General features: G+C 39.8%; 1 protein-coding gene across 3 annotated transcripts in view; it reads right to left on the bottom strand.

Moving 5' to 3' along the window:
- PAPSS1 (3'-phosphoadenosine 5'-phosphosulfate synthase 1) overlaps positions 1–27,773 on the bottom strand; it is a 281,936-nt gene that overhangs the window by 70,608 nt on the left and 183,555 nt on the right. For all 3 annotated transcript variants that reach the window (XM_056803105.1, XM_007495828.3, XM_001366425.5), the window contains 4 exons: positions 23,020–23,134; positions 19,822–20,057; positions 12,217–12,355; positions 5,928–6,046 (listed from right to left, as the gene is read on the bottom strand). In XM_056803105.1, the coding sequence (XP_056659083.1) occupies positions 5,928–6,046; positions 12,217–12,355; positions 19,822–20,057; positions 23,020–23,131 (606 nt within the window). In that variant the 5' untranslated portion in view covers positions 23,132–23,134. The remainder of the gene's footprint in view (positions 1–5,927; positions 6,047–12,216; positions 12,356–19,821; positions 20,058–23,019; positions 23,135–27,773) is intronic.

The raw sequence follows: 27,773 nt of genomic DNA, 5'->3' as shown, positions 1-27,773 counted from the left end.
CACAGCACTGGGCCCTGGAGATTGAAAGACAAAAACTAAGCTGTCTTGGTCTTGAAGGAGTAGACATTCCCTGAGAGGATAAAACATGTACACAGAGAAGTAGAGAGAAAATAATTTTAAAGTGAAAGCCCTAATAAATCAGAGAATCAGCAATGAGTCTGGGTAGACAGGAGAACCCAAGCTGAGCTGGAAATGTGTGAATCTTAAAACTGTTCAGACTCTACTTCAGAAGATTTAAGCTATTCCCCATTTTTAACAATGGAGGTACTTGGTCAGGAATGTATTGAGAACTTTTAAAATTACTCCACCCTATTCAGACAGTGCCTTAGGGGAAGATAAAGTTGAAAACTCCTGACTGAACAATGAAAAGTCCCTAACTCATACTTAGAGTGAAGCTAAAACCTTAAATTAGGTCTATTTTAGATCTAATACAAAAAGGTGCTTAGTATCTATAAAGGTTAAATTAGTACCTAAAAGGTCAAGCAACTTACACAAGGCAAGCTTAACAAGAAGTGTGAAGTACTCAGAGGATTTAATCTAACCAGAGAAGGTGAGAACAAAAGAAGATGAAAACTAAGAATGAGCAGTCCTGGGAAGAAGCGTCTATACTGTGATTGGTAGATGTGAAAATTTAGAGGAGGTGACATAAGAGAAAATTTCTTTAAAAGGAAGAGACTTATTGAATTTGAGTTAGTTGGAGTTAGTTTTTGGATTGGAAGTTAGTTGAAGTTGGAGTTTGGAGGTTTGGAGCTTGCTTGAAGACGATCTTGTGGTGAGTGATAAAGACTAACTCGCTCTCTCTTAGGCTCAGGCCTAGGCCATTTGACCTAGGCCCTTTCTACTATTTCTCTCTCTCTCTCTCTCTCTCTCTCTCTCTCTCTCTCTCTCTCTCTCTCTCTCTCCTTCCCTTAATTCCTTCATTTGTATTAATTAAAATCTCCATAAAACCCAGCTGACTTGGGTATTTTCATATTTGGGAATTTTCCCATGGCAACCACTTAATTTTAGATTTTAAATCAAGACACTAAAATTGTCATTACAGTTTGGCCAAAACCTTTACAGTTTTGGCAAACCACATTTTCGCGGTTACAAATGGCTAGGAAACTAAGACTTTATGAGAGGTGAAGGGAAAGCAGCTGACTCAATAGATAGAGGGCCACTTCTGAGCCATAGCTATATGACCCTGATAAAACTGATTTCCTATGCAATTCTAGGTATTTTACTTAATGCATTATAAACCCAGTTGCCCAATTTAACTCCAACTACCTACCCTTACCACTCTTTCTTAGTATCTACTCTAAGACAGGAAGTTTCCCTTCTAAAGTCCTTGGTAGACCACTTCTTTGGGTGGGAAGTGGCATAGACATATATGTGTCTTCTAACCAGTTTTCCCTAAAAGTGTTATTAAATTATTAAATATTAAGATATACTATTAAGTTATTAAAATGAATGTCCTATTAAATATACCACCCATACCAACTCGCCCACTGTATCTCAGGATCCTATGCAACTATTAAAAAATTGTTTATTTCCTTCACGTAGAATGGGACTTTATTTCAATCAATGCACATTTATGACCCAATTACTATGTACTAAGCTACGAGTCAGATACAGGAAATGCAAAATTAAAGGATGAAAAAAATCCCTCTTAAGTAGCTTACTATGTACAAGGTTCCATGGCCCACCAAGGTCCTGAATTCTCAAAGGTTCCAGCAGCAACAGGGCCCAGCCAAGTTCAAGTAGGAGATTGGTAAAGAACTCCTGCAGGATGCCTTTCCCAGGCTCCTCCACTGCTAGTCTTTTTCCCCTAAAAAAGGGTCTTTCATTTGGAAGCTGTACATTTTGTTTCTATATTTTGACAATTATTTTTCAAGTTAGCACAATGCCTGGCACAAGTGTTTCCTCCACAATCTTACATATTTAATTGTATGCACGTAAAAACATCATTCTGAGAAGGAATGTAGCAGCTTTACCAGATTGCCAAAGGGGTCCAGAACACACATACACAAAGGTTAAGAGCCAATAATGATGCAATATCAGCTCTTGTACACTGTCTGTATCTAGTAGTATGTAATCATTTCCATGTCTTCTCCCCTATTAGAATGTGTACTCTGTGAGGGCAGAAATGCCATTTTTGCCCTTCTTTGGGTCCCCAGAGCTTATCCCAGAGTGCCTGACACAGAGTAAGTGCTTAATAAATTCCTATTGACTTTGCTCATTGAATTGCAGCAATCCCTATTATTTCTAATAGCCTGTTTCTTTATATGCCTGGACCATATTAAGCCTTTAATATAAGCTTGCTGACTTGTTTCTGATGAACTGGGCCAGTCGACCCAACTTCCATGGGCTGGTTATATAGCTGCTACATGTGAGTACTTAATCTGGGCTGGGTGACTGACTGCTTTCCAAGGATCAGCCTAGCCTGGTTCAGAGAGGTCAGGACTCACTGAGGTGGCTGCTGTGTGAGGATGCATTTGGGAGCCATAGCAACTAGAGGCCATCTACCAAGTCACAGAGCAGCTGCAATCCTGCATTAGTGATAGAAGTACCAGGGTAGCTAGCTATGTGGCTCAGTGAATAGACAGTCAAGCCTGGAGACCAAAGTCCTGGGTTCAAATTTGGTCTCAGACACTTCCTAGTTGTGTGTGGCTGGGTAAGGCATTTACCTTCAAATGCCTAGCCCTTGCAACTCTTCTGACTTGGAATCAATACTGAGCACTGATTCTAAGAGAAAAAGTAAGGTGTGTGGGTTTGTTTTTTGTTTTTTTTGGTTTCTAAATATATTTATTCAAATTATTTATTCACTGAAAACTTATGACCTAATAACAACCATCATTTTAAGAGAATATCACCAGATGGAAACCACTACTAAGGTCTTGTATAAGTGGGAAAGACCAGAAGAAATGGAAAGATTGAATTTGAAAGACTGTCTCAAGAGAAGAAGAAATGGAACCCTGCTACCATCCAGGGATGGTATAGAATTTTCTAACCAAGCTCAAAAAGGCAGCAGTTGGGAAACCAAAAGGTTTTTCTCCAAGGTCTGAAGGGAGAGGGAACTAACCTTTTGCTTTTTCCCTGAGCAACAGAAGATCTTATCTTTCAATTGGTGACACCTTTAGCATAAAGACTTTTTTACCCTTAGGGGAACCTCAGAGCTTATTCTAAAGAAGACTCCCTGATTCAAACCCCTTAGGACCACCTGTATAGGGAAATAGCTCAGGATTTCCTCTTTCCCTCTGTCCTCATTACTCTTCAACCCTTTTTACCTAAATAGACATCTTGATTTTTACTAGAGACTTCAATCAGATTTAATGTGTTAGGAGGGGACCTTCAAAGAACATCGTTTAAAGAAGGAGGGCTGAGGAGAATTTTACTTACCCTTTCAGTCTAGTTAGAACTGACTCCATTTGTTAACAGCACAACTTGGGAAGGGGAGGAAGGAAGTGGTGTTACGTTATATTTATTCCCCAAGTATCTGACAACTTTGGTTCCTTCTCAATTTCCCCACTAATGCAGTCTCTATCACAAAGAGATTTTTTTTTTTTAATGGATAAAGAACCTATTTGTACAAAAATATTTATGGCAGCTCTTTCTGTGGTGGCAAAAAAATGCACATCAAGGGGATGTCCATCAATTGAGGAATGGTTGAACAAACTGTGATTGATGTTGGTGATGGAATACTATTGTGCTATAAGAAATGACAAGCTGGATACTAAGTATCAATTCTAAGAGATAAACTAAGGGTTTCATTTTTTGTGTTTAAAAAAAAGGGGGTGGGAGTGCCCCACGCTGAGAAAATCATAAGTCAGAAAGGCTGGATATGAATCACAAATCTGCTCCATAGTAGAACAATGTGGAAGAGTGAATCACTGACCCTCATGGAGCCCATCTCCTCATCTACAGGAGGAGAGTAAGTGTCACTCTCCTCAGGAATGGGAAAGAATAAGACAGCTTAGGGAAAAAATACTTTAGAAACTTAGGAAAGGGCAGCAAACACTTGGAAAATTACTTCACCTCCTGAACCTCAGTTTTCTTTTCTGGAAAACGAGTCTTGATATGATAATATGGTACAAGGAGAAAGAATGCTGTATGGGGAGTCAGAGGGCCTGGGTTCAAAACTTCCATTTACTTCCACTCTAGGAATTTAGGTGGATCACATATAAGTTCTCAGGACCTGTCTCAGGTCCTCACCTGTAAAATAATGGAGGTTGGAGGAAGCATTATATTTTGGACAGAGTATTATTTCAATTCACAAGCCCTAGATTTAAATCTTACTTCTGAGCCTTACTCATCTGTTTAACCTTGGACAAGTCACAGAACATTCCTAGACCTCTGTTTCCTTATCTATAATGAGGTGGGTTGGACTAGACAAATTCTGAGTTTCCTTCCCTCTCCAGATCTATGAAGCTATTACATCAAAGGGTCTTTTTCCATCTCTAAATTTATGATCTTATAAGGTATATAAAAGGAAGAATCGTTCATTTCACTAAATTAGAGTCTTATGGAAGAATAAATTATTCATTCACTAAAAACTTTATGACTTAATTACAACCATAACCTCATGAAAAAGCCCTGAATGAATACCACTAAGTAAGTCTTGATCCTAAAAAGAGTTCCCCCAGAAAAGGGAAAAAGAACCTATTTATACAAAATTATTTATGGCAGCTCTTTTTGTGGTGGCAAAGAATTAAAAATTGAGAGGATGTCCATCAATTGAGGAATGGCTGAACAAATGTTGGTGATGGAATACTATTGTGTTGTAAGAAAAAACAAAGCAAGATGATTTCAGAAAAACTTGGAGAAGAATTATATGAACTGATGCAAAGTGAAGTAAATAGAACCAAGAGAGCACACTGTACAGTACATAATAGCAGTAATATTGTAACTGTGATGACTTAGCCACTCTGATGGCAACAATTATCTAATAAATTCCAAAAGTTTCATGATAAAAAATTTTATCCACCTCCAAAGGCAGAACTGATAAACTGAGTGAAGATTGAAGCATATTTTCCCTTTCTTCATTTTTCTTGCTTTTTCCTTTTATGCAACTTAGTTAATACAGAAATACATTTTACATGACTTTACTTTTATGATGAGTATCATATTGCTTCCCTTCTCAATAGATGGAAGGGGAGAATTTAGAATGCAAAAATTTTAATTTAATTTTTAAATTTAAATTTAAAAATGAATTCTATATATATACATATATATATCTTTTACCAATTATAGTATTTGTAATATTTGTAATAAATTTCCACAAAGTTTCCCTAAGTTATATAATCAAAATAATCTCCCTCCCTCCCCTTCTCCTTTCCCTTCTCAGTGCTGGCAGGTGATTTGATCTTGGGTATACATGTTTCATCATGCATACCATATTTCCATATTGTGCATTTTTGTGAGTCATCTTATAAAACCAAAACCTCAAAATATAAACCCAAATAAACAAGTCATAAATCATATGCTTTCATCTGCATTCTGACTCTAAAAGTCTTTCTCTGGAGGTGGAGAACATTCTTTGTCCTAAGTCCCTCAGAATCGCCCTGGATCATAAAAATGCATTTTAAAATAAATATTAAAAAATAACAAACATAAAAAGACAAACATAAAAAATAACACTTAGGACAAAACTCCTAAGGACAGCAATTCCATGATTAACATCAAATGATAATTCTGATAAATAGACATCTCTTTATTTTCCCATTGGAAAAAAAAGTCAAAAAATAAAAAATTGAAAAAAAAATTTTAAAGAATCCCAAACTTTGTCCATAAGGATGTGTGGAACAATTGTCATGAAATTTTAAAAATAACAATTCATACACTGTACTTGTACATACGACTCAGACTGGTTTTTCACTTCATGTATGTGGAAGGAGGAAAAAGAATTGCGCACAATGAGCACATCTGACTTTTAATGCCCTACTCCTTACCCTTTCTTGTAGCAGCTCCACAACTTGCTGGATGCAATCATTCACATCACAAGAATCTGTTTTCAACACCAATTCAGGGGCCTCTGGCTTTTCATACTCAGAATCAATCCCAGTGAAACCTATTAATAAAATAGGAGACAAAAGAATTTAAATACACATGCACACAGTTTTCCAGCTCAGATCCATTGCTAACGGATTCCAGTGTTGACTGCCACATTTTGTCTATAAATAGGTACACACCAAAATGAAACCTGGTTCAATGAAATAGCATTTCTGCTAAATTCTGACAGGGGTTTGCTTGGTTTGGGGGGAAGGGGACTTTGCTTCTTCATTAAGCATTTGCATCAAAATAAAATTCTAGGTACCTTCCTTGACACAGTCAGAGGAATGACCACCTACTCAAAAAAATCTTGAACTCAGCATTAATGTGGCAAAGGCTTTTTTATTGCATCCTTGCAAGAATGGGTACTCATGAGCCAGTGTTACAGCTAGCAAGCAAGTACAAAGAATTGGAGTACATAGGCTCCCTTTTATTAATGTGAATCAGTCCCTCCCCTCATTCTCTACTGGCTGGTTACTAGACAGTTATAATCTAGTCAGGAGAGCAAACCAATCAGCAAAACAATTTACAACCCCAAACACTCACATTAAAGTAAAGCAACTTCACCTGTTAGCCTCTTAAAGGACTAACCTAGTACGTGTTCATCATCACGTCCTGCTGGTGTGAATGTGGGGAAATAGAGCTTAAGCTAGGAACATGAAACAACTCAGTTTTCTTTTCTTTTTACTCCATTATATGGGCTTATAAGAGGAGTCCACCATCTTGTCAGGAGCTGTTCCTCACAGGGTTCACTATAACTGGTGAGCCAGAGTGCCTTGGTTTGTTCATAAGAATAAAATAGCAAGCATTTACTATGTGCCAGGCATTGTGCTGGGCTCTGGGAATGTAATGGATGAAACAATTCCTACTACCAAGAGTTTACACTTTAACAAGGGAAATGAGAAGGATATCTATGAAAACATATAGAATGATTATAAAGGAAAAGCACAAATAATGTCAAGTATTTAAACACAAGGTAATTTGAAAAGGACAGCACTAGAAGTTAGGGGGATTGGGAAAGACTTCCTACAGAAGATCACTCCCCAGTAGCATCTTGAGGAAGAAAGCGACTCAGTGAAACAGAGATGAGGCAAGAGGGCATTCCAGCCATGGAAGTAAGGCAAGGCAGAGATGGGAAATCGTGTCAGTGGAGCACCTTAGTCTACTAATGCAGCCTGCCAATGATGTCCCCTCATCAGCTCTCTAAGTGAAATGGATGGATAGATGGATGAATGGATAGACAGATATTCAGTAGACAAATATGTATATATATATATATATATATACACATACACATAAATATGTGTATGTGTATATATATATATATTTATAAAGTTAACTATCAATTCAGAAAGGCAGCAACACAACAGTGGTTCTGGAAGCAGAGAGATCTGAGTTCAAATTCAGCCTCAGACATTCAGCAATGGAATCCTATCTCAGCTTGTTCATCTGTAAAATAAAGGGAATAATAGCACCTACCTCTCATGGCTACTAGATCAAATGAGTATGTTATACATATATACACATATACATATATATATATATATATATATCACAAATATAGTTACATATGCAGAGTGCTTTGCAAACCTTAAAACGTCTCCTCACTATGTTTTTCAGGCATTCCAGTCATGCCTCACTATTCCTGTCCCAACTTAGGGCTTTCTCAGCAGAAACACTGCTGTGGTTTGCCCTTTCCTTCTCTGGCTCATTTTATAAATGAGGAAACTCAGACCATCAGGGTGAAGCGACTTGCCCAGGGTCACATAACTAGTGCCTAAACCCAGATTTGAACTCAAGAAGATGAAGTTGTGTTCTTCCTACCCTCCACCAGTCACTCTCCTGTACCCCACAGGTCTTTTTCATAAAACCATAGCTGACGGGTCTCCTCCAACCTATACTCACACAAGGGATTTTTTAAAAATGTAGAACTTAAAATTCACCACAGTTAAAATGTTATATTGTGGGAGCAACTAGGTGGCTATGTATATAAAGAGCCAGTCCTGGAAATAGGAGGTCCTGGGCTCAATTATGGTCTCAAATACCTTCTACTGTGTGTCCCTGGGCAAGTCACTTAACCCCAATACCCTAGTCCTTATTGTTCTTCTGCCTTGGAACTAATACCTAGTACTGATTTTAAAACCGAAGCAAGGGTTATTTTGTTTTGGTTTTAATATTATCTGGTGGTTTTTGGTCTAGAGTTCAAGCCTGTGATGTTCACTCCAAACCTTGATGATGTCATTTATCCTAACATTTATTGCTATTATTATTGAAGTAATTTATTAGAAAATGGTGAACAGGCAGAGCAAAAGACATGGGACTCTGCCAAAAACTTCTTCAGGCAACCAAGAAGTCATCAATCAACACTGTGTGTACAGTAGTTTAACTGACTTCAAAATCTACCTGAGAAATACTTGAATTTCAACATATATTAGCAAAGATATGAAGGGATCTTATGGAATATTTTTTCCTGAAATTAACATTTTGACCACCCAGTTCAAGGATCTTCAGATGACATGGAGTGAGTAGTGGCCAGAGGGCTAGTCAGAACCAGGAAGCCTCAGGTTTGAATCCTGCCTCAGACACTACATTAGCACCTTCTCACTCACTTCCTTCCAACCTAAGTATCCTCAGCTTGAAGAACAGAGGAGATCCTCTCTGGAGAGGGCTCTATATAAATGTCATCTCCCAAGACCTAAGTCTACAGGGGTTATCCAGGTGGGACAGAGGATAGAGTACTAAGCCTGGAGTCAGGAAGACTCAAGTGCAAATTTGACCTTAGGCATTCACTGGCAAGACACTTCATCCTGCTTGTCCGAGTTTCTCCATCTATAAAGTGAGCTGGAGAAGAAAATGGCCAACTACTCTAGTGTCTCCTGCCAAGAAAACCCCAAATGGGGTCATGAGACTCAACAGAAACAACTAAACAAGTCAAAGGGATTGTCCTGTGTGAAAGCGCTAGGGTGACACAGGAAACTTGGGAGTCAAGAAGAGCTCAAGACTCTAATGTGGCTCTGCCACTTATCAGCTATGTGCTCCTGGGCCAGTCAGCTTCTGACCTGTCTGCCATAGTTTCCCCTTTTGTAAAATGGGGATTATAACAGGTTGCTACAAGGATACAATGATATCCTTAGAATGCTTGGCAAACCTTAAAGAGTTACATAAATGGTAGCTAAGTAACCTTGTCAAGGAAAAAATTAACTCTATGAATTAGCTCCTAATGATTATGTTCTTTTCTATATGCTTACCAGTTACCCACATGATTATGAGTTATAGAATTTTGCCAGAAATTTCTATGAAGGTGAGGGTCATTAGCCCCCAGCATCTACTTCTCTCACCTTTCTTTTGAATGGTGGGACAGATCTGCACATCTCAAATCTCCCAGGATCTTCCACTCTCCCAATGTTTCTCCATGAATACCAACAAGGGAATTCGGGTCTTATTCACTTTATATAACATTTATTAAGACCAGTTTTGTGAGAGAGGCTCTGCTAAGTGCTCAGGATATAAAGATATAAAGGAATTCCTTTCCCTGAAGATCTTAAAGTCTCCTGGACAGAAATACACAATGTATTTCCCAGAAGTCTAATGGAATATGGACTGTGATGGGGACAAAAGAGCCATCTTGGAAATGCTGAAAAGGAAGGAGAAACACTCTTGGCTTCACAGATGAGGAAAGGGTTCATGGAGGGGACAACACCTGGACTAAGCTTTGAAGGGTCAAAGGGATACTGATGGGCAGAGATAAGAAGTACTGAATTCCAGGAATGGGAAGTGTCCTGTAGAACTTCAGGAAGTATGAGAGAACATGTCAACTTTGAGAAACTGCAGACAGTCCAACTTAATCCAGGATATTTTAAAAAATTGGCAAAAATAAGAATAATATGAATTAAAGCTGGAAAGGAAGGTAAGAGCAAGGTACAAGGGTCTATATACAAAGCACTATGCTAAGCATTTTATAAATAAGCTCATTTAATCCTCAGAACAACTCTGAGAGGGAAGTGTGATTATGATTTCTATTTTTTCAATTGAGGAAATTAAGGCAGACAGATGGTAAGTGACTTGCGCAGGGTCTGGTCATCCTGACTCTAGGCTCAGCAGCCTACCCACTTTGCCATCTTGAAAGTAAACCCCATTTCATATCTGTCCTTCTGTCCCCACTGCCTGGCACATTTCTGGTCCAGATAAACTTTTTCATCACACTAGAAACCCCCAAGTAAATAAACTTCCTCTGCCGAAGTAGATCAGCAAACAAATGTCCAGCAACTTACAGCCTTAAAACTGTCAAGGAGCCAAGGAGGGAGCAGATGTCTTAATGTTAACAAAAATAAACTGCTGGCAGGTGTCAAAAAGCACTGACAGAATGGAGAGAGTTGCCAAACTCAGGGAGAACAAGACTTAGGTTCAAATTCCACTTGACTCAATAAGCTACTTCACTCTGACAAATCTCAGTTTCTTCATCTGTAAAACTGGGATACCATCTGAAATATCTATTTCACAGAGTTGTTGAGGATCAAGTCAATTATTATTTATAATTATTATTAATATTATTTAAGAGAGTATTTGTGCACATGAGGGATTTTAACAGCTTTCCTCCTGATATGATCTTTTGCTGAGAAAGTTGAATGGTAAGGTGGTCTAGTCAAATAGATATTTGGAAACGCCACATTAAGGAGGAGTGGGGCTCACTGGCAGTGATTCTCAGTAATTGCTCATCCAATGAATTTTAGGTTCATAGAATCACAGATCTAGAGTTGAAAAGGCCATGAGAGGTCATCCAGTCCACACCCCTCATTTTATAGATGAGAAAACCGAGTCCTAGAGGAATTAAGCAATTCACTACAGGTTGTAAATGTCACAGGTGAGACTTGAACCTAGGGAGAACAGGGCAAAGCATTCGGAGCAGGAATCCTGGGGTCCTAGGGCCAGGCAATAAGAAACCTGTCCTGTCAGAGGGAATTAAGCTCTAATAATGAACTAGCCACGGGTCTGGCTATACCTTAATTCCCAAAATGCTCCCAGACTCCACACAATACAATATCGAACTGAAACACATCTATAACAAGACAACCAGGTAAGTGAGGGGCCTGGACACTGAGCCACAGGAAAAGGAAGGAGCTTAGGGGAAAATACAATGGTTGTTGTCAAGTATCTGAAGAGGGCCAACTTCTCCTTATTCTTTTAACCTCAGAGGGCAGAGGAAAGTTGTGACTTAATATGATAGAAAACTTCCCAAAGCTTAAAGCTCCCCCAGAACAGAGAGCTTGCTGGGATGGTGGAGGGGTCAATTCATCACCAGACATCTTCCAGAAGAGACTAAATGGCCTGCTTGTCAGGAATGCTGATGAGAAGCCCTAATCAAGCCTGGCCTTGGAGATTCCATCCAGTGAGCTGTGAATTTTATATAAAAATGTTATAGATAAATCTATACTCAAAGATAAACAAGGTCCAGATCCGCCCTCGAGGAATTTTCAAATTTCACAATTTAAGAATTCTCTTCAATATTCTGTGAGACATCACTCCCTTCCCTGGAACAGAAAGTAGTGCTGGCGAGCCCCCAATCTTCATTCAAGGCCTCTAAGAATATCAGGGAGGTTACATCCAATAGGCAGAAGTTGCACCCCTAGAGTGTCCCAACCATGCTGGAGACAAAGACAAAAATGAAGCAGATCCTGTCCTTGAGGAGCTGATAGTCTAGCGGGAATGACAACACATACAAACACAGTGTCTGTAAAATATAGACACGTGCAGGGTGTAGCAGAGCACCACAGCAAGGAAGGAGAGTTTCAAAAAAGGTCTCATACATAAAAAGAGGAGCTTGAGTTCAGTCTTTTTTTTTTAATCCTTCCTTACCTTCCTTCTTAGAATCATTACTCTATATTGGTTCCAAGGAAGGAAAGTAATAAGGGCTAAGCAATGGAGGTTAAGTGACTTGTCCAGGGTCACACAGCTAAGTCCTAAAAGTAAATTAGGGATTTTCAGCAGCAGAGGTACAGTGGGAGCTCACTCCAGGAAAGGAAGATTGAAATCAAGGTGGTAAAGGGCTTTTAAGATTTTACTTGCCCCCAGTGGCATGAGGGAGTCACTGGAGTTTCTTAAGCTGGGGAGTGACATGAATCCAGTCCATTTGCCCAAACTGCCAACTTCAGCTGTGATTAGTCTCTAATGAAAAGGCAGAAAAGTTTTTACCTTTAATTTCTCCAGCGCGAGCCTTTTTGTACAGTCCTTTGACATCTCTCTCTTCACACACATGTAGTGGTGCATCGACAAACACTTCAAAAAATGGCAGACTTGCCCCTTCATGAATTTGCCTTGCGTTATTACGATCCTTGGGGGAAAGAAATTCATTTTAGTTTAGAAATTTTTCTTAAAACTAACAAATATGTTCTTCTGCTGTTGGCTTGGCCAGGCACCCTTCTATTCCTTGGGATACCTATGACATGGCTCTGACAATGACAGTCCTTGGTTTGGCTCCAAGGAAGCCATCATAGTACCCCACTAGCAGTCAACCAAACCACAAGCCCACCAAGGCTTTGAAATAAAAAATACATGAAAATAAATATTGGTTCATCCAAATATTTGATGCATCTTGGGGAAAAGAAAAAAAAAACAAACAGCAGAAACCCTAATGTGGTCTGTCTTCTGTGGAAAAACTTTTGTGGAAGAAAAAGTCATTTCAAAAGCTATTTATTAGGCCCTTACGATGAAGAAGCCGTTGTGCTGAGGAAAGATACAAAAATCACAGGATTGACAGCCAGACCTAGAAATAGGAAGTCCAGGGTTCAAATCTGGCCTCAGACCCTTCCTACATGGGTGTCCCTGGGCAAGTCACTTAACTCCTTACCACTCTTCAGTCTTAGAAAGAATATACAGCATTGATTCTAAGATGGAAGATATGGGTTTAAAAAGAAAAAAATATATCAAGTAGCCTGGAATGATGGAGATAATTCAAACAACTATGAGACAAAGTCCAAGAAGGAGGGTGGTGTGAGTGCAAATAAAAAACATACAGATAAGAGACAGAGACAAAAACAGAGTGAAACAGAAAGAGAAAAAGAAAAAAAGTGATAGAGATAAAGGAATCTTTTTCAAGAAAGAGATAGAAAGAGCATGAAAGAGTGAGAGAGACAGAAACACAGAGGAAGTCAGAAAGAGAGTGAGAGAAGGAGCTGGAAGAAGAGATAGAGAGGAACAGGGGGAGGAAGATAAATAATAAAAGACAAGAGAAAGAATGAGAGAGGGAAGAGAAGATGAAAGAGAGGGAGGGAGGGAAGGAAGGGGGGAGGGAGGGAGGGAGAGAGGGAGAGAGGGAGAGAGGGAGAGAGGGAGAGAGGGAGAGAGAGAAGACCCTGTCCAGCTATGAGTACCAATGGAGAAGCTTCACTAAAGTAGCATTTGAACTTGTCTTTGAAGGCCAAAACAAATACAATGCCACATTCTAGACATAGGCCATGGACTGAACCAGTGTGAAGAGTGTACATTATCACTGGACAGCAGAGAGGACCCATTTGGCTCCAGGGTCCATGCAGAGAAGGAACACAATTGGGTCAAATGTAGGCAGTCATGGGGCTGTGGATGCTGGGCTCCATGGTTTGGACAATAAAGAACCATGCAAGATTTCTGAGCCCTTTTCAAAGGGAAGTTTGATGCTGAAATGGGGCAGAGGGAGTACTTTTGCAAAGAGAACTCTCAATAAAATGAATAAGGTCACTTGCCCTGATGGTTGAACTGAGGCTTCAAGGCTCCTCTGTCAATGGTGAGCCTGTGGCAGCAGAGAGGACATCTTCTAGCTAATCTGAGCATGTTCACTGGTGAAAAGCCCATGGAACCTGGGCATTCAATGAATGTGTATTTATCTTCATGCATTTAGGACACCAAAATAGAGGTAAGAGCTAGACGTGAGTTCAAATACCCTCTCGGACATTTGCCAGCTATGTGACCCTAGATGACTGAGTTAACCTCACTTTCCTCAACTGTAAAATGGAAAAAATAAGAGCCTTTACTCCTCAAGGTTGCTCTGAGGATCAAATTCAATAATAATTTTGAAGCAGTTTACAAATATGAATTCTAGCTATTAATATTATGGACAAGCCTTCAACAAGCCCAGCTGGAATCCCAGAAGTCGAGTTAAAGTCAGAAGTCACTGGCAAATCATTCAATGTCTGTCTGCCTCAGTTTTATTATCTGTAAAATAGGGATGATAAAAGCACCTACTTCCCTGAGTTGTTGTGCAGTTCAAATGAGATATTTGTAAAGTGTTCTGCAAACCTTAAAGTGTTCTATAAATCCTACTTGGGATTATCAGTTATTAGTTACTTCAAGGGAGTAAGTCTCTTGGCTTCTTTATCTGGTAAAATAAGTACCAGGAAAGTATTTAAGTGATTCTGGGGTCACTCAGGAGAGGAACTAGGTTTGAACAGTCTATTAGAACTTCATTTTCCCAGGGGTTAGGATATTTAGTAGACATACAAATGCCCCATCTCAACGTGGGTTGGGACTAGATCATCTCTCTCTCCCCGATCCCTGCCAAACAATCCTCAGGCCTCACAGCTAAAAGAAAACGAAGTTAAGGTAAAAAAAAAGTGTAGTGGACCAGAAGCATTTAGGGAAGATGCACTGCAAACTGTGAAAAACCCTGGCTCTGCCTCTAGAAACCTCAGTTTCATGTTCTCCAAAACAGAAATATCACTTGCCCTGCCACATCAGTTTACAGAAAAGACCAAGTGAGATGATCTGTGTGGAAACCATAAAACACTATTCACTCCTTTTGAATAAATAAAGGTGATTTTCAATGGAATATAAAACCTTTCCAAACAAACAAATATAGGTCACATTCATGAAATAAATGTCAACAGATTTCTCCAAGCACACTGATCATCCCCTGTGGCATAAGTGGCCTATTACACAGACAAAAGACCACGGAAGGTCTGAATAACTGAAAACTGAATGGTTGCCTAATCTTCCCCTTCTAAGGGTGGGGAGGAGGGAGGGAAAGCTTTAATGTAACAAACAAATTTAATTTTTAAAACTTTATTGAATTGTTATTCAGTCTGTCAAATTCTTTGCGACCCTGTAGACCAGCTATCCACGGGGTTTTCTTGACAAGGATACTGGAGTGGTTTGCTACTTCCTTCTCCAATGGATCTTATGTCAGACAATCAGAGGTTTAAGTAACTTGCTCGGGATTACACGGCTTGGAAATAGATGAGGCCAGATTTGAAATCTTGAAGGTCTTCCTGACTCCAAGCCCAAAGCTCTTAAACCCTGAGCCACAGCTGCCTCTAAAAAGTTGAATTCCATCACCTTTAAAGGGACTCACATAAACATCAGCATCATTAAACAAATTCTCTGTGCCGTGCACTGTGGATGGAAGACAGTACAGAGCACAGCACCTGTGTTCAAAGAGCTGGCATCTGAACAGAAGAGAGACACACAAGAATGTACAGGCATACCCTAAGCCCAGCCAAAACAGGGACAAAGCCGCCTCAGGAGAAGGCACTGACAGAGGCACTGAAGAGATATAGGGAAGGCTCCATGTACAAGGTGCCTCTTGAAGTGCATTGTGGAAGGCAACCCAGCACATTCCCAGGAGGGGGAACAGTCACTACAAAGACACAGGAGTGCTGTGGTCTGGGAAGAGCACACAGAGTGTGTGGAGGAGACAAAGGCTGGAGAAGATGCCAAACAGAAGGACTTCTTAATTCTAGAGTTTATCAAGTAGAAGCACAGCTTTATCTGATCTGCCCTTCACCCTGATGGCTGAATGGAGGGTGGACTGCAATGAGGAGGAGCTGGAGGCAGGAAGACCAATTCGAGGTTATTAAAGTAGTTATGACTAGGTTTGTACTCCAAAGAGATAAGGGAAAATACTTGCCCAAAAATATTTATAGCCACACTCTGTGGTGGCAAGAAATTGGAAAATGAGGGGATGTCCTCTCATTGGGAACTGACTGAACAAATTTGGTATCTGATGGTGATGGAATGCTATTGTACTAAAAGGAATAATGATCTGGAGGATTTTTATTTGAACTGAGAGAACCTCAATGAACTGATGCAGAGTGAAAGGAGTAGAACCAGGAGAACATTGTACACTGAAAGTAAAACATTGTCAACAATCCAATGTAATGGACTTTGCTACTAGTAGCAATGCAACAATCCAGGACACTCCTGAAGAACTTATGGGAAAGGACGTTGACCACATTGAGAGAAAGAACTATGGGAGTAGAAATGCAAAAGCAAAACGTATGACATCACTTATCACATGCATATGTGGAAATGTGATTTGGGGTTTAGTTTTTTTTTAAAATCACTCTATAACAAAAATGAATAATATTGAAATAGGTATCAAGTGATAACATCTGTACAATCCAGTGGAATTGCTTGTCTGCTCTGGGAGGGGGGAAAGAAAATGAATCATGGAAACATGGAAAAATATTTTTTAAAAAATAAAAGTAGTTATGAGGGCAGTGGCAGTGGAAGTAATAAGATATGGAGTGAACATGGAAAAAACCCAAGATTTGGCAACTGAGTAAATCAACATGGTTAGGGAGATGAGAGTGAGGGTTCAAGGATACAATGTGGAGGTTGCAAATCTGAAGGAAGGGATGGCAGAGCATATGACAAAAGCAGGGAAATCTGGAAGAGGGGTAGGTTTGGGGAGAAAGAACAAGAATTCTGTTCTAGATACATGTTAGAGAAATTATGAAATGTCCAACAGGCAGCTCAAGAGAGAGACTAGAGATGGATGCAACAATCAATCAATAAACATTTACTAAGAGCCTACTATGCCCCAGGCACTGTGCTAGGCACCGAAGACATAAAAAAAGAAAAAGAACAGTCTCTGTCTTCCAAGATTAAAATCTCATCTCAGCAAGTTACACACAAAATAAATAGGAAATAATTAATAGAAGAAAGGCACTGGAATTAAGAGCTGAGGAAGTCTTCTCACAAAAAGTGAGATTTTAGTTAGGACTTTAATGAAGCCAGAGATGTCAGGGGAGGAGGGAGAGCATTCCAGGCATGGAGGATGGCCACACAGACATGGAGCCAAGAGCTGAAGTGTCTTGTTTGTGGAAAAGCCAGAAGGCCAGAGTCAGGCATGGAGAAGATAGATAAACCAAAAGAGCTCTCACCACATGAGAGAGGATAGAGAAGAAAGAGAAGAGAACCCAAGACAGAGTCCTGGGGGTCACCCAAACTTAGGGGCATGACATAGATGATCTAGCCAAGGAGCCCAAGAAGGATTGAGGTAGAGCAGTGTCATGAACACCTAGTGAGGGGAAAGTAGTACCCACCAGAAGAGGGTGAATTGGGTTAAATGCTTTAGCATCAAGCAGGGTGAAATTTAAGAGAAAGTCATCAGATGTAGCAATAAAGAGAAGATTGATCATTTTGAAGAGAAAGGTTTTTCTGTTGATCAATAATCAAAAGTCACATTTCAAGGGTTTTAGAGAAGACAGAAAGAGGAAGTGGAATAGGCAGCCTTTTCAAGGTGTTTGACAGAGAAAGACAAGACATCAGAGGACAATATCACTAGGAGGGATGCCTGGATCTAGTGAGAGGTTCTGCTTTGGTTTTTTTTAAGCATGTATGTAGGCAGCAAGAAAGGAAGCAATAGATAAGGAGAGGCTGAAGATTAGAGAGAGGCTGTACGATTCCAGGATCAATCTCTGACCTGAGCCACAAAAGGCTTAGCCCTGGACTGGTCAGACAGCATTCCAATGCATGATTTATGAGCAGGCCATGTGGTCTTTGTTCTGGGAGTTTGAAAAGAGCGGGCTGAACTTACCACGCCTCTAGCTTATAGCTCATTGATTTGTCAAGCCAATGTAAATCCACTATGTACTGTTTCATATGTATTACCTGCCTCTGACATCATTACATCAATAAAGACAGGATGGGGCACGACCCTCCTTCTCTTTTTCCTCTCTCTCTCTCTCTCTCTAACCTGCCTGCTGACCACATGGATCACTCATGTTATGGAGATCCATTGTGCCTCTAAAGATCTTTCTTTATTCTTTTCCTTCCTTCTCACTTCACTCCTGATTCCTTAACCATGCATGCTTGGTTATTTTTATCTTCCTTCATTGTATGCCCTACAAAGGAAGTTAAAAAGGAAGATGCATCCTTCCTATACAGTATCTGATCTGTGTGTGTCTGACTCAGTTTCCCCCAAACTCTCCCTCCGGCTTCTTTCTCCTCCTCAAAGTCATAATCCTATAGATATTCCCTTTTTGTGTAGTGACTGCGGGACAGACCGCTACAGAGGCAAGATCAGGGCAATCTGCCAAAGAAAATAGGAGGTGGGATGAGATCAAAGGTTCATGAACTGGGGAAAGCTTTGGTGGGACGGGCTACCTCTTCATCATAGATTGAAGAAGCACAGCTAAGTAGAGAAGTAGATAAAGGACCAGGCCTAGAGTCAAGAAGATTTGAGATCCAATCTGACCACAGACAACTTTCTAGCTTTGTGACCCTGGGCATATCACAGCTTCTGTCTGCCTCAGTTTCCTCAACTGTAAAATAAGAAGAATAATAGCATTACATCCCAGGGATGCTGTGAGGTTCAAATAAGATAATAATTATAAAAAACCCAGCACAGTGCATGGCTATAGAAATGCTAGCTATAAGTTAAGAGACTGTGAAATAAGAAAAGAAAAAGAAGTCTACAGAAAATGTCCTTGATTTTCTCAATAAAATAGTTAAGGTCCTCAATTGAAAGATGGGGAAGGAGATGCTCCAGAAGTCCAGAGAAGAGAATTTGAGCAAGCATTGTGTAGAGTGAGAAGGAACATCAATATGAGAGAAGGAAAAAGACTGACTTGCTGCCATAAGGGTCCATTTGATATTAAATAACAAATCTGTTCTGGATCCAGTCACCATGATTTTGTGTCCTCCTCTGACTAAATTTTGCAATGTTCTCTCCAGACTACATGAATAATCAATATCAAAGTGTTTGCCTTCTCAAAGTGGGGAAGGAATTTAAAACTTAAAATGAGTGTTAAAAAAATTTTACATATACTTGGGAAATATTTAATGAAATAATTTTTAATATGAAGTATATTTGACATCAAATTTATTCCCAGTATTTAAAAACAAGTTGGATTCTTTAAAATTATATGTTTTTTTCTAGGATAGTAAAGAAACAAAGATAAACCAAAGACTAAAAGTCACTATACTATCCATGAGCCATTAAGAGAATGACAACACTACATCAATAATCATAATGTGAAGATAGGATTAACTCTCCCCTTTTAGCTAATCAAATCAAGAACTTAAAGTACCCCTCCTTACCATCAAGTATGAGAGTTCACAAGTCACTTACTAGAATAGGTGGCAACTCCAAAGGCTACTGCCCACCCCACCCCACCCTTGGGTAGTGTTAGGCAAATTGAAAGACTAACGTTGGTTTCTGTGAAGAAGGAGGAGTGACAATAAAAATATTTAAAGGAGTCCAATTCATCATTTTCCCAATGCAATAAAGCTGAATTTCACTAAAAATAATCTTTGAAAGAATTTCTTTAATGAATTCTTTACACATCTGGCTCCCAAAGTCTATTATGCCTAAAAGTTCTAAAACTTGGGAGTTTGTAACATAAAGATGTACTAAATTGGATTGGAAGAGGCTATACACTGAACCAGCCATCACTACAGCAAGTCTTTTAACTTTTACTTTTCAAGGTGCATCAAAGAAGAAATTCTTTGTTTCCTTTATAATGTGCTTTTTTTTCCCCTTTGCTTCCTTTATAATTAGAAAGTATCACTAAAAATTGATCATATAAGCAAGACACCTACCTGGGTATAAGGTGAGATAAAACTGGTGATACACACCAGGCCAGCATCTGCAAAGAGCTTAGCAACCTCCGCAATGCGCCGAACATTTTCTTCCCTGTCTTCTGGCGTGAAGCCCAGATTTTTATTGAGACCCTGACGTATGTTGTCCCCATCGAGAGTGTAGCACGGAATGCCATGGCAGACCAAGTACTCTTCCAACGCCATGCTCACTGTGGTCTTCCCTGCTCCAGACAAACCTACGGGTCAAAAATTGCCAAGTGCGTTTAGACCAGGGGCTCTTCTCCTGGAATCCAGAACTTGTTTGGGGTTTTTTTTGGGGGGGGGTTGCTTTGGTTTTGTTTTTAGTTAGCTGGCTATTTTAACAATTTGTTTCCTCTGGATTCTCCCATAGTTTAGGCTACACAGGCTTCACCACCCTGTAGCGAAAGGAGTCAAGGATGCAAGAAAGGATGAGTCCAATAAGGGTTCACGAGATATACTAACAAGTAAAAAAGATTGAAATATCTCCAGATAATAACCACAACCAAAATTTTGTCTGTTTTAATACTTGCAAAGTACTTTAAATGTAACCTCATGAAGTACGTGCTATTCCTATCCCCATTTTGCAGGTGAGTGAACTGAGGCTGACGGGAGTTAAGGTGCTTGCCAGTGTCACATGCATCATAAATTTCTGAGACAAGATTTAAACTGAAGTCTTCTTTTCTCCAAGTCCAGCACTTTACCAGTTATACAATTAAGATGCCTAAAAAGTAGTATGATGAGGCAGCTAGGTGGCTCAATGGATTGAGAGCCAGGTCCAGAGACAGGAAGTTGCTGTGTTCAAATCTCACCTCGGACACTTCCTAGCTGTGTGGTCCTGGGCAAGTCACTTAACCCCATTGCCTGATCCTTTTGGCTCTTCTGCCTTGGAAGTGATACTTAGTATTGATTCTAAGGCATTAAGTAAGGGTTTTGTTTCTGTTTTTTTAAGAAGAAAAAAAGTAATGACACCATTTCCCTTCCATTGTTTATATACAAGACCAATAAAAATAAAGGGCAACAAAGGAGAGCATCTAGTAGCTATCTCTAAAAAAGGAAAGTGTATGCAATTATGAAATGATGAGCAAAAGGATCCACAATAATCCTAGTACACACGATGGACATAACCTCGAAGTCACTGAGGGTCTACAGAAGAATGGAACGAATGTCCACATGGGAGTGCACTCGGTTAAGTTTCAAATGCTCCCTCTGGACTCTGAAGGTTCTTCATTTAAAAAGAGAGGTGCGTATTCTTTTAAATTATATGATGGAGAAAGGAGTGACAAGGATGAACCAAAGGCCAGAGCTGCCATCATGCCCATACATGGTTAGAGGTAAGGCGTTGGTTCCACTGAAGAAGTGATCATAAGAATGTACTGGGCCAATAATCCTCATGCCCTTTGGCACATCCTATTCATCCTAAATCATGGTAATCCCAGTCTGGTAGGGGAACAGAGAGAGGAGGCAGACGCCCACTAATAGTTCCCAGAAGCTGGGGGTATTTGAAGGTGCCCCCTCTAACGTCTTTCTTTTTCTATCACGGAAACCCAGCTGTGCCCTCGTGCTGAGCTCCGGGTGCCCCTGTCAGAAAGCCGTTGAATGGGCTATCGAGTATTTTCTGTGTCTACCTCTCTGTTGGATCCTGCGATCCCCTCCCATTATATCTATTTTCTGTGGGATAAGTGAAACAAAGCCTGCTCCTTAACTGACAGCATTCTGGCGAGCCTGGGGACCCCAGTGCCCCATTTGCCAGAATCTAAACACACAAGTCATACCTAAGCTTCGTTTTGGAGATTTCATCGGAACTAAACTTTGGGGTAAATATGCTTACTCCTTTGCTCTTCCAACTCAACATTTAACTTTTATTGTCACGGTATTCTTCTACAAAAGGAAAGATGCAACCATCTTTGCCACCATTTTTAGGCAGTACTAGTAGTAATAACAATAACATAGCACCTGCTATGTGCTGGTTACTGTGCAAAGTGCTTTACACATAACAAATTATTCCCATTTTAGAGTTAAGGGAATTGAAACAAACAGATTTTAAGTGACTTGACCAGAGTCACCTATCTAGTAAATATCTAAGGCCAAATTCAAACCCAAGACCCACATGAAACTCTAAAGTATTAAACTTTCATGCAAGTTGTGTAAATTCTCAGAGACTCAAAGGCAGAAACCAAGAATTACACTCCAAATCTGAGTTCTAACACAATTCTGTATCCTCTAAAGCAGTGGTTCTCTAACTTTTTAAATGCAAGGTTCCTTTATACTCTTAAAAATTACTGAGAAACAGGGCAGGTATGTGGCTCGGTGAACAGAGAACCAGGCCAAGAGACAGAGGGACCTGGGTTCAAATCTGATCTCAGATACTTCCTACCTGACCCTGGGCAAGTCACTTAACCCCTATTGCCCAGCCTATACTGCTCTTCTGCCTGAGAACTGATACTTAGCATCAATTCTAAGACAGAAAGTATAGGTTTTTAAAAATCATTGAGGAGGGGGCAACTGGGTAGCTCAGTGGATTAAGAGCCAGGGCTAGAGTCAGGAGGTCCTGGGTTCAAATTTGGCCTCAGACACTTCCCAGCTGTGTGATCCTGGGCAAGTCACTTAACCCTCATTGCATAGCCCTTAAAATTCTTCTGCCTTGGATACTATATATTGGTTCCAAGACAGAAGGTAAGGGTTTAGATTAGAAAAAAAAATTGAGGACCCAAAGAGTTTTTATTTATGTGGGTTACATCTAACAATATTTACCATATTGGAAATTAAAACTGATCATTTTTTAAATGTTTACATATTCCCTTAAAATGTAATGTTAACAATTTTTTAACTGATAAAAAGTTAGTGCAAAGAATATGTACATATTTTTGCAAATTTCTAATGTCCAACTTCATAGAAGGTAGTTGGATTCTCAGAGATATTTTTGCATTAAATCTACTGAGATAAGCTCTTCTGATTACAGTACATAAAAACAATTGGCCTCACAAATATGTAGTTGGGAAAGAAAGGGGATTTTAATTGGTAAATAACATCCTAGTATGTTAAATAGTTTATATGCTAAAAATTATTTAAATGTCAATATGTTTAAATAGTTTAGACTTTGCAGACCACACTTGGAGAATCAACTCTCTAGAATGCACTACTTGGATACAAATATTAATTTGCTTTGGTTTACTATACCTGTTAGCCAAACCGTACAACCACGAAAGCCCCCTCTGGTCCCCACCACTTGACCTCGTTTATTCCTGCTGACATGATGTGCTTGGTAAGTGACATTGGTGGCCCTCTGCATTCCCTATAAAAAAAGAGAGAGAGAGAGATTCATTCTCATTGAATAGTTTTTCCAAAGGTAAAGACATATTCAATCCCAGTATTCAAGGTAGTCTTCCATGATATGCTAAATAAGAAAGGAACTAAACAAGAGAGGCAACAACTTCACTAGACCAGTGGCCCTCATAACGTGGTCCAAGAACCCTTGGAGGTCCCCACTCATTAAAGAGGGTCCTCAAGATCAAAACTACTTTCACAATCATATCAAATATTTTCATTTCTAACATAGTAACTATCAATAGTCATAATTCATACCTAAAAAAAGCTCTTGAGTGTAGGGGGTGGGAGGTTCAATAATTTTAGGGGTGCAATGGAGTCCTGAGACCAAAAAGGTTTGAGAACCCCTAAAGAGTATCTTGTCCCATGTCACATCTCAGGAGGGACACTGACAAACTACAACACATCCAGAAGAAAGGAGCCCTGATAGATGGGGAGAAGACTCAATACTATGGTTTAGATATTTAAGGCTGGAAGAAAAAACACTTTTGATGAAAGAAGGAAGACACAATCACTGTCTTCAAATACCTGGAACAAGCATTAGTTGTATACTTTATGAATCAAGAAGGGGAGAATAGGACCAAGATGTAGATGCCATTGAGGGGTCAAATCTCAGCTCAATCTGAGAAACGCCTTCCTCTTCATTAGAGTGGGTAACTACTGTACTGCAAAATTCTTGAGGGCAGAGGTGGTCTTTCTTGATATCCCCCTTCCTCAGCACAATGCCTGGCACATAGTAATCACTTGACAAATGCTAACAGACATGACTGGTAGACAATAAATGAGTCAAACTCCATTACTTCCTTCCAATTCTAAGATCTTTTCAAGGAAGCCAGAATTTTTTTCCCCCAAAATCCAATGGCCAGGAGTTGCACACTGGGAACTAAGATAGCAGAGTAAAGGATGCTCTGCTCCTATTCCTCCAAGAACACACACACAAATAAACTGCCTCAAAGCAAAGGAAAGCTGGAGGAACATGTCTCGCTGGGGTAAAAGTGAGCAGCCCACACAGCAGAGCATCTGTGAAAACTGGCAGACCTCAACGCAGCTCATGGCTCTACCAGAACCAACCAAGCTGCAGAACTGAACAAACCCATCAGGAGCCACTCCACACAGGTAGGGAAGGCAGGAAAAACCTACAAACTCTCGTGTGGCCTCATGGCCTGGGGGCTACAAGAAGGCAGAGAAGGGGATCTACGGCCCCCACATGGCTGAGAAGTGACCAGGGCAGCAAAGCCCAAGGCAAGGAGCGTGCCCAGCTTAAGCCACTAGGCAGAGGCAGGGAAGCAGCATAGTGGGGACCAGCACAAGCTACAAAACAACAGCCTCAGAGAGTGCTGAATATAGCTGGACAAAACAGCTGCAAACCTCCCCAGAGCAAGTAGGCAGGGTCACCTCCTTAACAGACATACTGTGAGAAACAAGGGCAGCAGGTCCTAACCCAAGTACCAGAGAAGAGTATTCTGTAAGTCTGGAGCTGATGGCCCTCTACTTCTACAACAGAGAAGAACTTTAACAAATAGGTATTGGGGGAGAGAGAGTAGGAAAATGAGTAAAAGGAAAAAAAAACACAACCTGACCTTATAAAATTCTTTAATATGAGGAAGTTCAAAATATGAACTCAGAAGAAGACAATACTGAAAAGGAAAAGTGTGAAAATGTCAGGTCACCAAAAAAAAACCTTGGAAGAACTTAAGGAGAGAGAGAGAGAGAGAGAGAGAGAGAGAGAGAGAGAGAGAGAGAGAGAGAGAGAGAGAGAGAGAGAGAGAGAGAGAGAGAATCAAAAGAAAAACTCAACAGCTGGGGAAAAATTCATTGAAGAAAAGCTAGTGGTCAGGGATAGCCAGGTGGCTCGATAGATAGGCCTAGAAACAGAATGGCCTGGTTTCACATCTGGTCTCAGACACTTACTAGCTATGTGACCCTAGGCAAGTCACTTAACCCAATTACCTAGCCCTTTACCACTCTTCTGCCTTGGAAACAATACTTAGTAAGGTAAGGTTTAAAAAAAAAAAAAGCCAATGGCCAATAAAATATTAGAGCAAACTTTTCTTATTGTGAATTTCTATCTGTTACCTCCATAATCAAACTTAAAGCTTATTAAATAGTCACTTCTGTATTAAAAAACAAATAACACTTTCAGAATTCAAGTCACTTCTTGTCCAAAGCCAATAAGGTAACTTTCCAGTGAAATTTTTTTTTCTTAAACAAAAGAACTAGTTAGGCAGGTTCTGTTGAATGTGAAAATAGACCTTGAAAAAGGTTAATAAATTTTAATGTCCTCATTTCTAAAGACTCAACAATCTGCTGCTTTTTTGATTAAGCTATATTTGTTTAGTCAAAGGAATTACTTCAAAAATAGAGTTATAGATTGTTCTCTTCTATGTTGTTGTTCAATTGCTCAGTCATATCCAAACCTTCCTGACCCCATTTGGGGCTTTTTTTTTCCTTTTAAACATTATTTTATTTGGTCATTTTCAAACATTATTCATTAGAAACAAAGATCATTTTCTTTTCTTCTCCCCCCCCCCAACTCCCACCACCCCTCCCAAAGCCGACGGGTGATTCCACTGGGTATCACATGTGTCCTTGACCCGAACCCATTTCCATGTTGTTGGTATTTGCATTAGAGTGTTCATTTAGAGTCTCTCCTCAGTCATATCCCCTCCACCCCTGTAGTCAAGCAGTTGCCTTTCCTCGGTGGTTTTACTCCCACCATTTGTCCTCTGCTTGTGGGTAGTAGTGTTTTTTTTCTCCTAGATCCCTGCAGATTGTTCAGGAACATTGCATTGACACTAATGGAGAAGTCATTTGGGGCTTAACAAACATACTGGAGTGGTTTGCCATTTCCTTCTCCAGTTTATTTTATAGAAGAGGAAACTGGCAAACAAAGTTAAATGACTTGCCTAGGGTCACAGAGCTAGGAAGTATCTGAGAACAAATTTAAACTTGGGTCTTCATGACTCCAGGTCCAGCACTCTACCTAGCTACGTGTATTCCCATACCATCAAATGTGTGTTGGAAATATTTGAAACCTTTTCTGAGTTTAAAATTAAGCCTTTATTTTTCATTTTCTTTTATACTCTAGCATCACATAAAAATTCCGTACATAATCTAGCATACAAAATATCAAACTGCTTACAAGAAAATTCAGATTTACTTATTTCAGCATCTCAAAATAAGGCTTTTTTTGTTCTGGTTTGGTTTTGGTTTTTTTTTTTTAAACACTTACCTTCCATCTTGGAGTCAATACAGTGTAAGGCAAAAGAGCGGTAAGGGCTAGGCAATGGGGGTTAAGTGACTTGCCCAGGGTCACACAGCTGGGAAGTGTCTGAGGCCAGACTTGAACCTAGGATCTCCCATCTCTAGGCCTGACTCTCAATCCACTGAGCCACCCAGCTGCCCTCAAAATAAGTTTTAAAAAGATAAATTGATTTATACATGGGAGAAAAAGAATTTCTACTGCTAAATAATAGATTAACGTCTATATTAGGAAATAACCAAATGAAACCTAATTCAAAATCATAATAAAAAATAAAGTAACAGACATCACACTAAAAAGAAATCTAATTTCAAGACAAAATTCAAAAAAGTAAATTGCTTTTATTAAGACTTACTAGTAAAGTTCCTTATTTCTTACCCAAAATAGGTTAGAATATGAATGGCAAATAGCCACCCAGAGCACATTTTAAAAATAGTTCCTATCTCTCATCCAAAGAAAGCTCCCCAAGAGAAAAGATGTTTCTTGTTGCAATTAATGTGACCTTAATTTCATTCCACATCCAATTATTAAAGACCTACTATATAGAGAAGACTATGCCTTCAGGAACTGAATAGTGTGGAAAGGAAAACTGAATCAAGCTCTGGATTTTCTGCCACTGAGGTGGAACAAACAGCAGTTGGAAGGTTAGGCTAAAATTGATGAATAGCAATGACAGTTGGTGAGGGGAAGGGATGACTTGAAGAGTGACAATAACTCTCAAAGGACTCTCTTTCCTGGCCCTTGGACTAGAAGGAGCGTACTCTCCCTGTCTCTAGATAGAAGTACCTCTATTCCTGGATTTTCCCAACTGTGTGCTCTACATGGATCCTTGTGATTGTGTCATCAAACAAAAGGATTTAAAGAGAGTAGTTTGAAGTAAGGCCAGTCTTTAGGGGCATCAGCCCAAAGAGACAGGCCCAACCAGCTCTGAAGATTAGAACCTTTTCTTCCTCTTGCTGTCTACTGCTAAAGACTTTGAACTTTAGAAAAGCTAGCATAGATTAGCATAGACAGAAATAAAAGAAACCCTCTACCAGCCTGCGAGGTCTGGCCTCAGCTCAAAAGCTGAGAGACTCTCAAACCCAATCTAGGGAAATCCCAATTCCCTCTTCCCTGATACCTCCCCAATCCAAACTTGTTATTTAAACTTCATCTTTATTTAAATAACCCACAGTCAGGTAAGAGGACTGTCATTTCAGGGGAACATACAGGGAACTGAACCTAAGGACAGCTATTCAACCATAAATGGTCCTTATCAGACCCCTACGGGGTGATGTTGGGGGCTGGGGGAGATTTCTCATTCTCAAGAGGGTCCGTACTTACCTGCTCTGAGTTAACATCAATC

The sequence above is a fragment of the Monodelphis domestica genome, chromosome 6, assembly GCF_027887165.1.
Source record: "Monodelphis domestica isolate mMonDom1 chromosome 6, mMonDom1.pri, whole genome shotgun sequence".
NCBI lineage: Eukaryota > Metazoa > Chordata > Mammalia > Didelphimorphia > Didelphidae > Monodelphis > Monodelphis domestica.
Note: the sequence above shows the minus strand (reverse complement) of the source record. Positions and strands in the feature narration are given on the sequence as shown.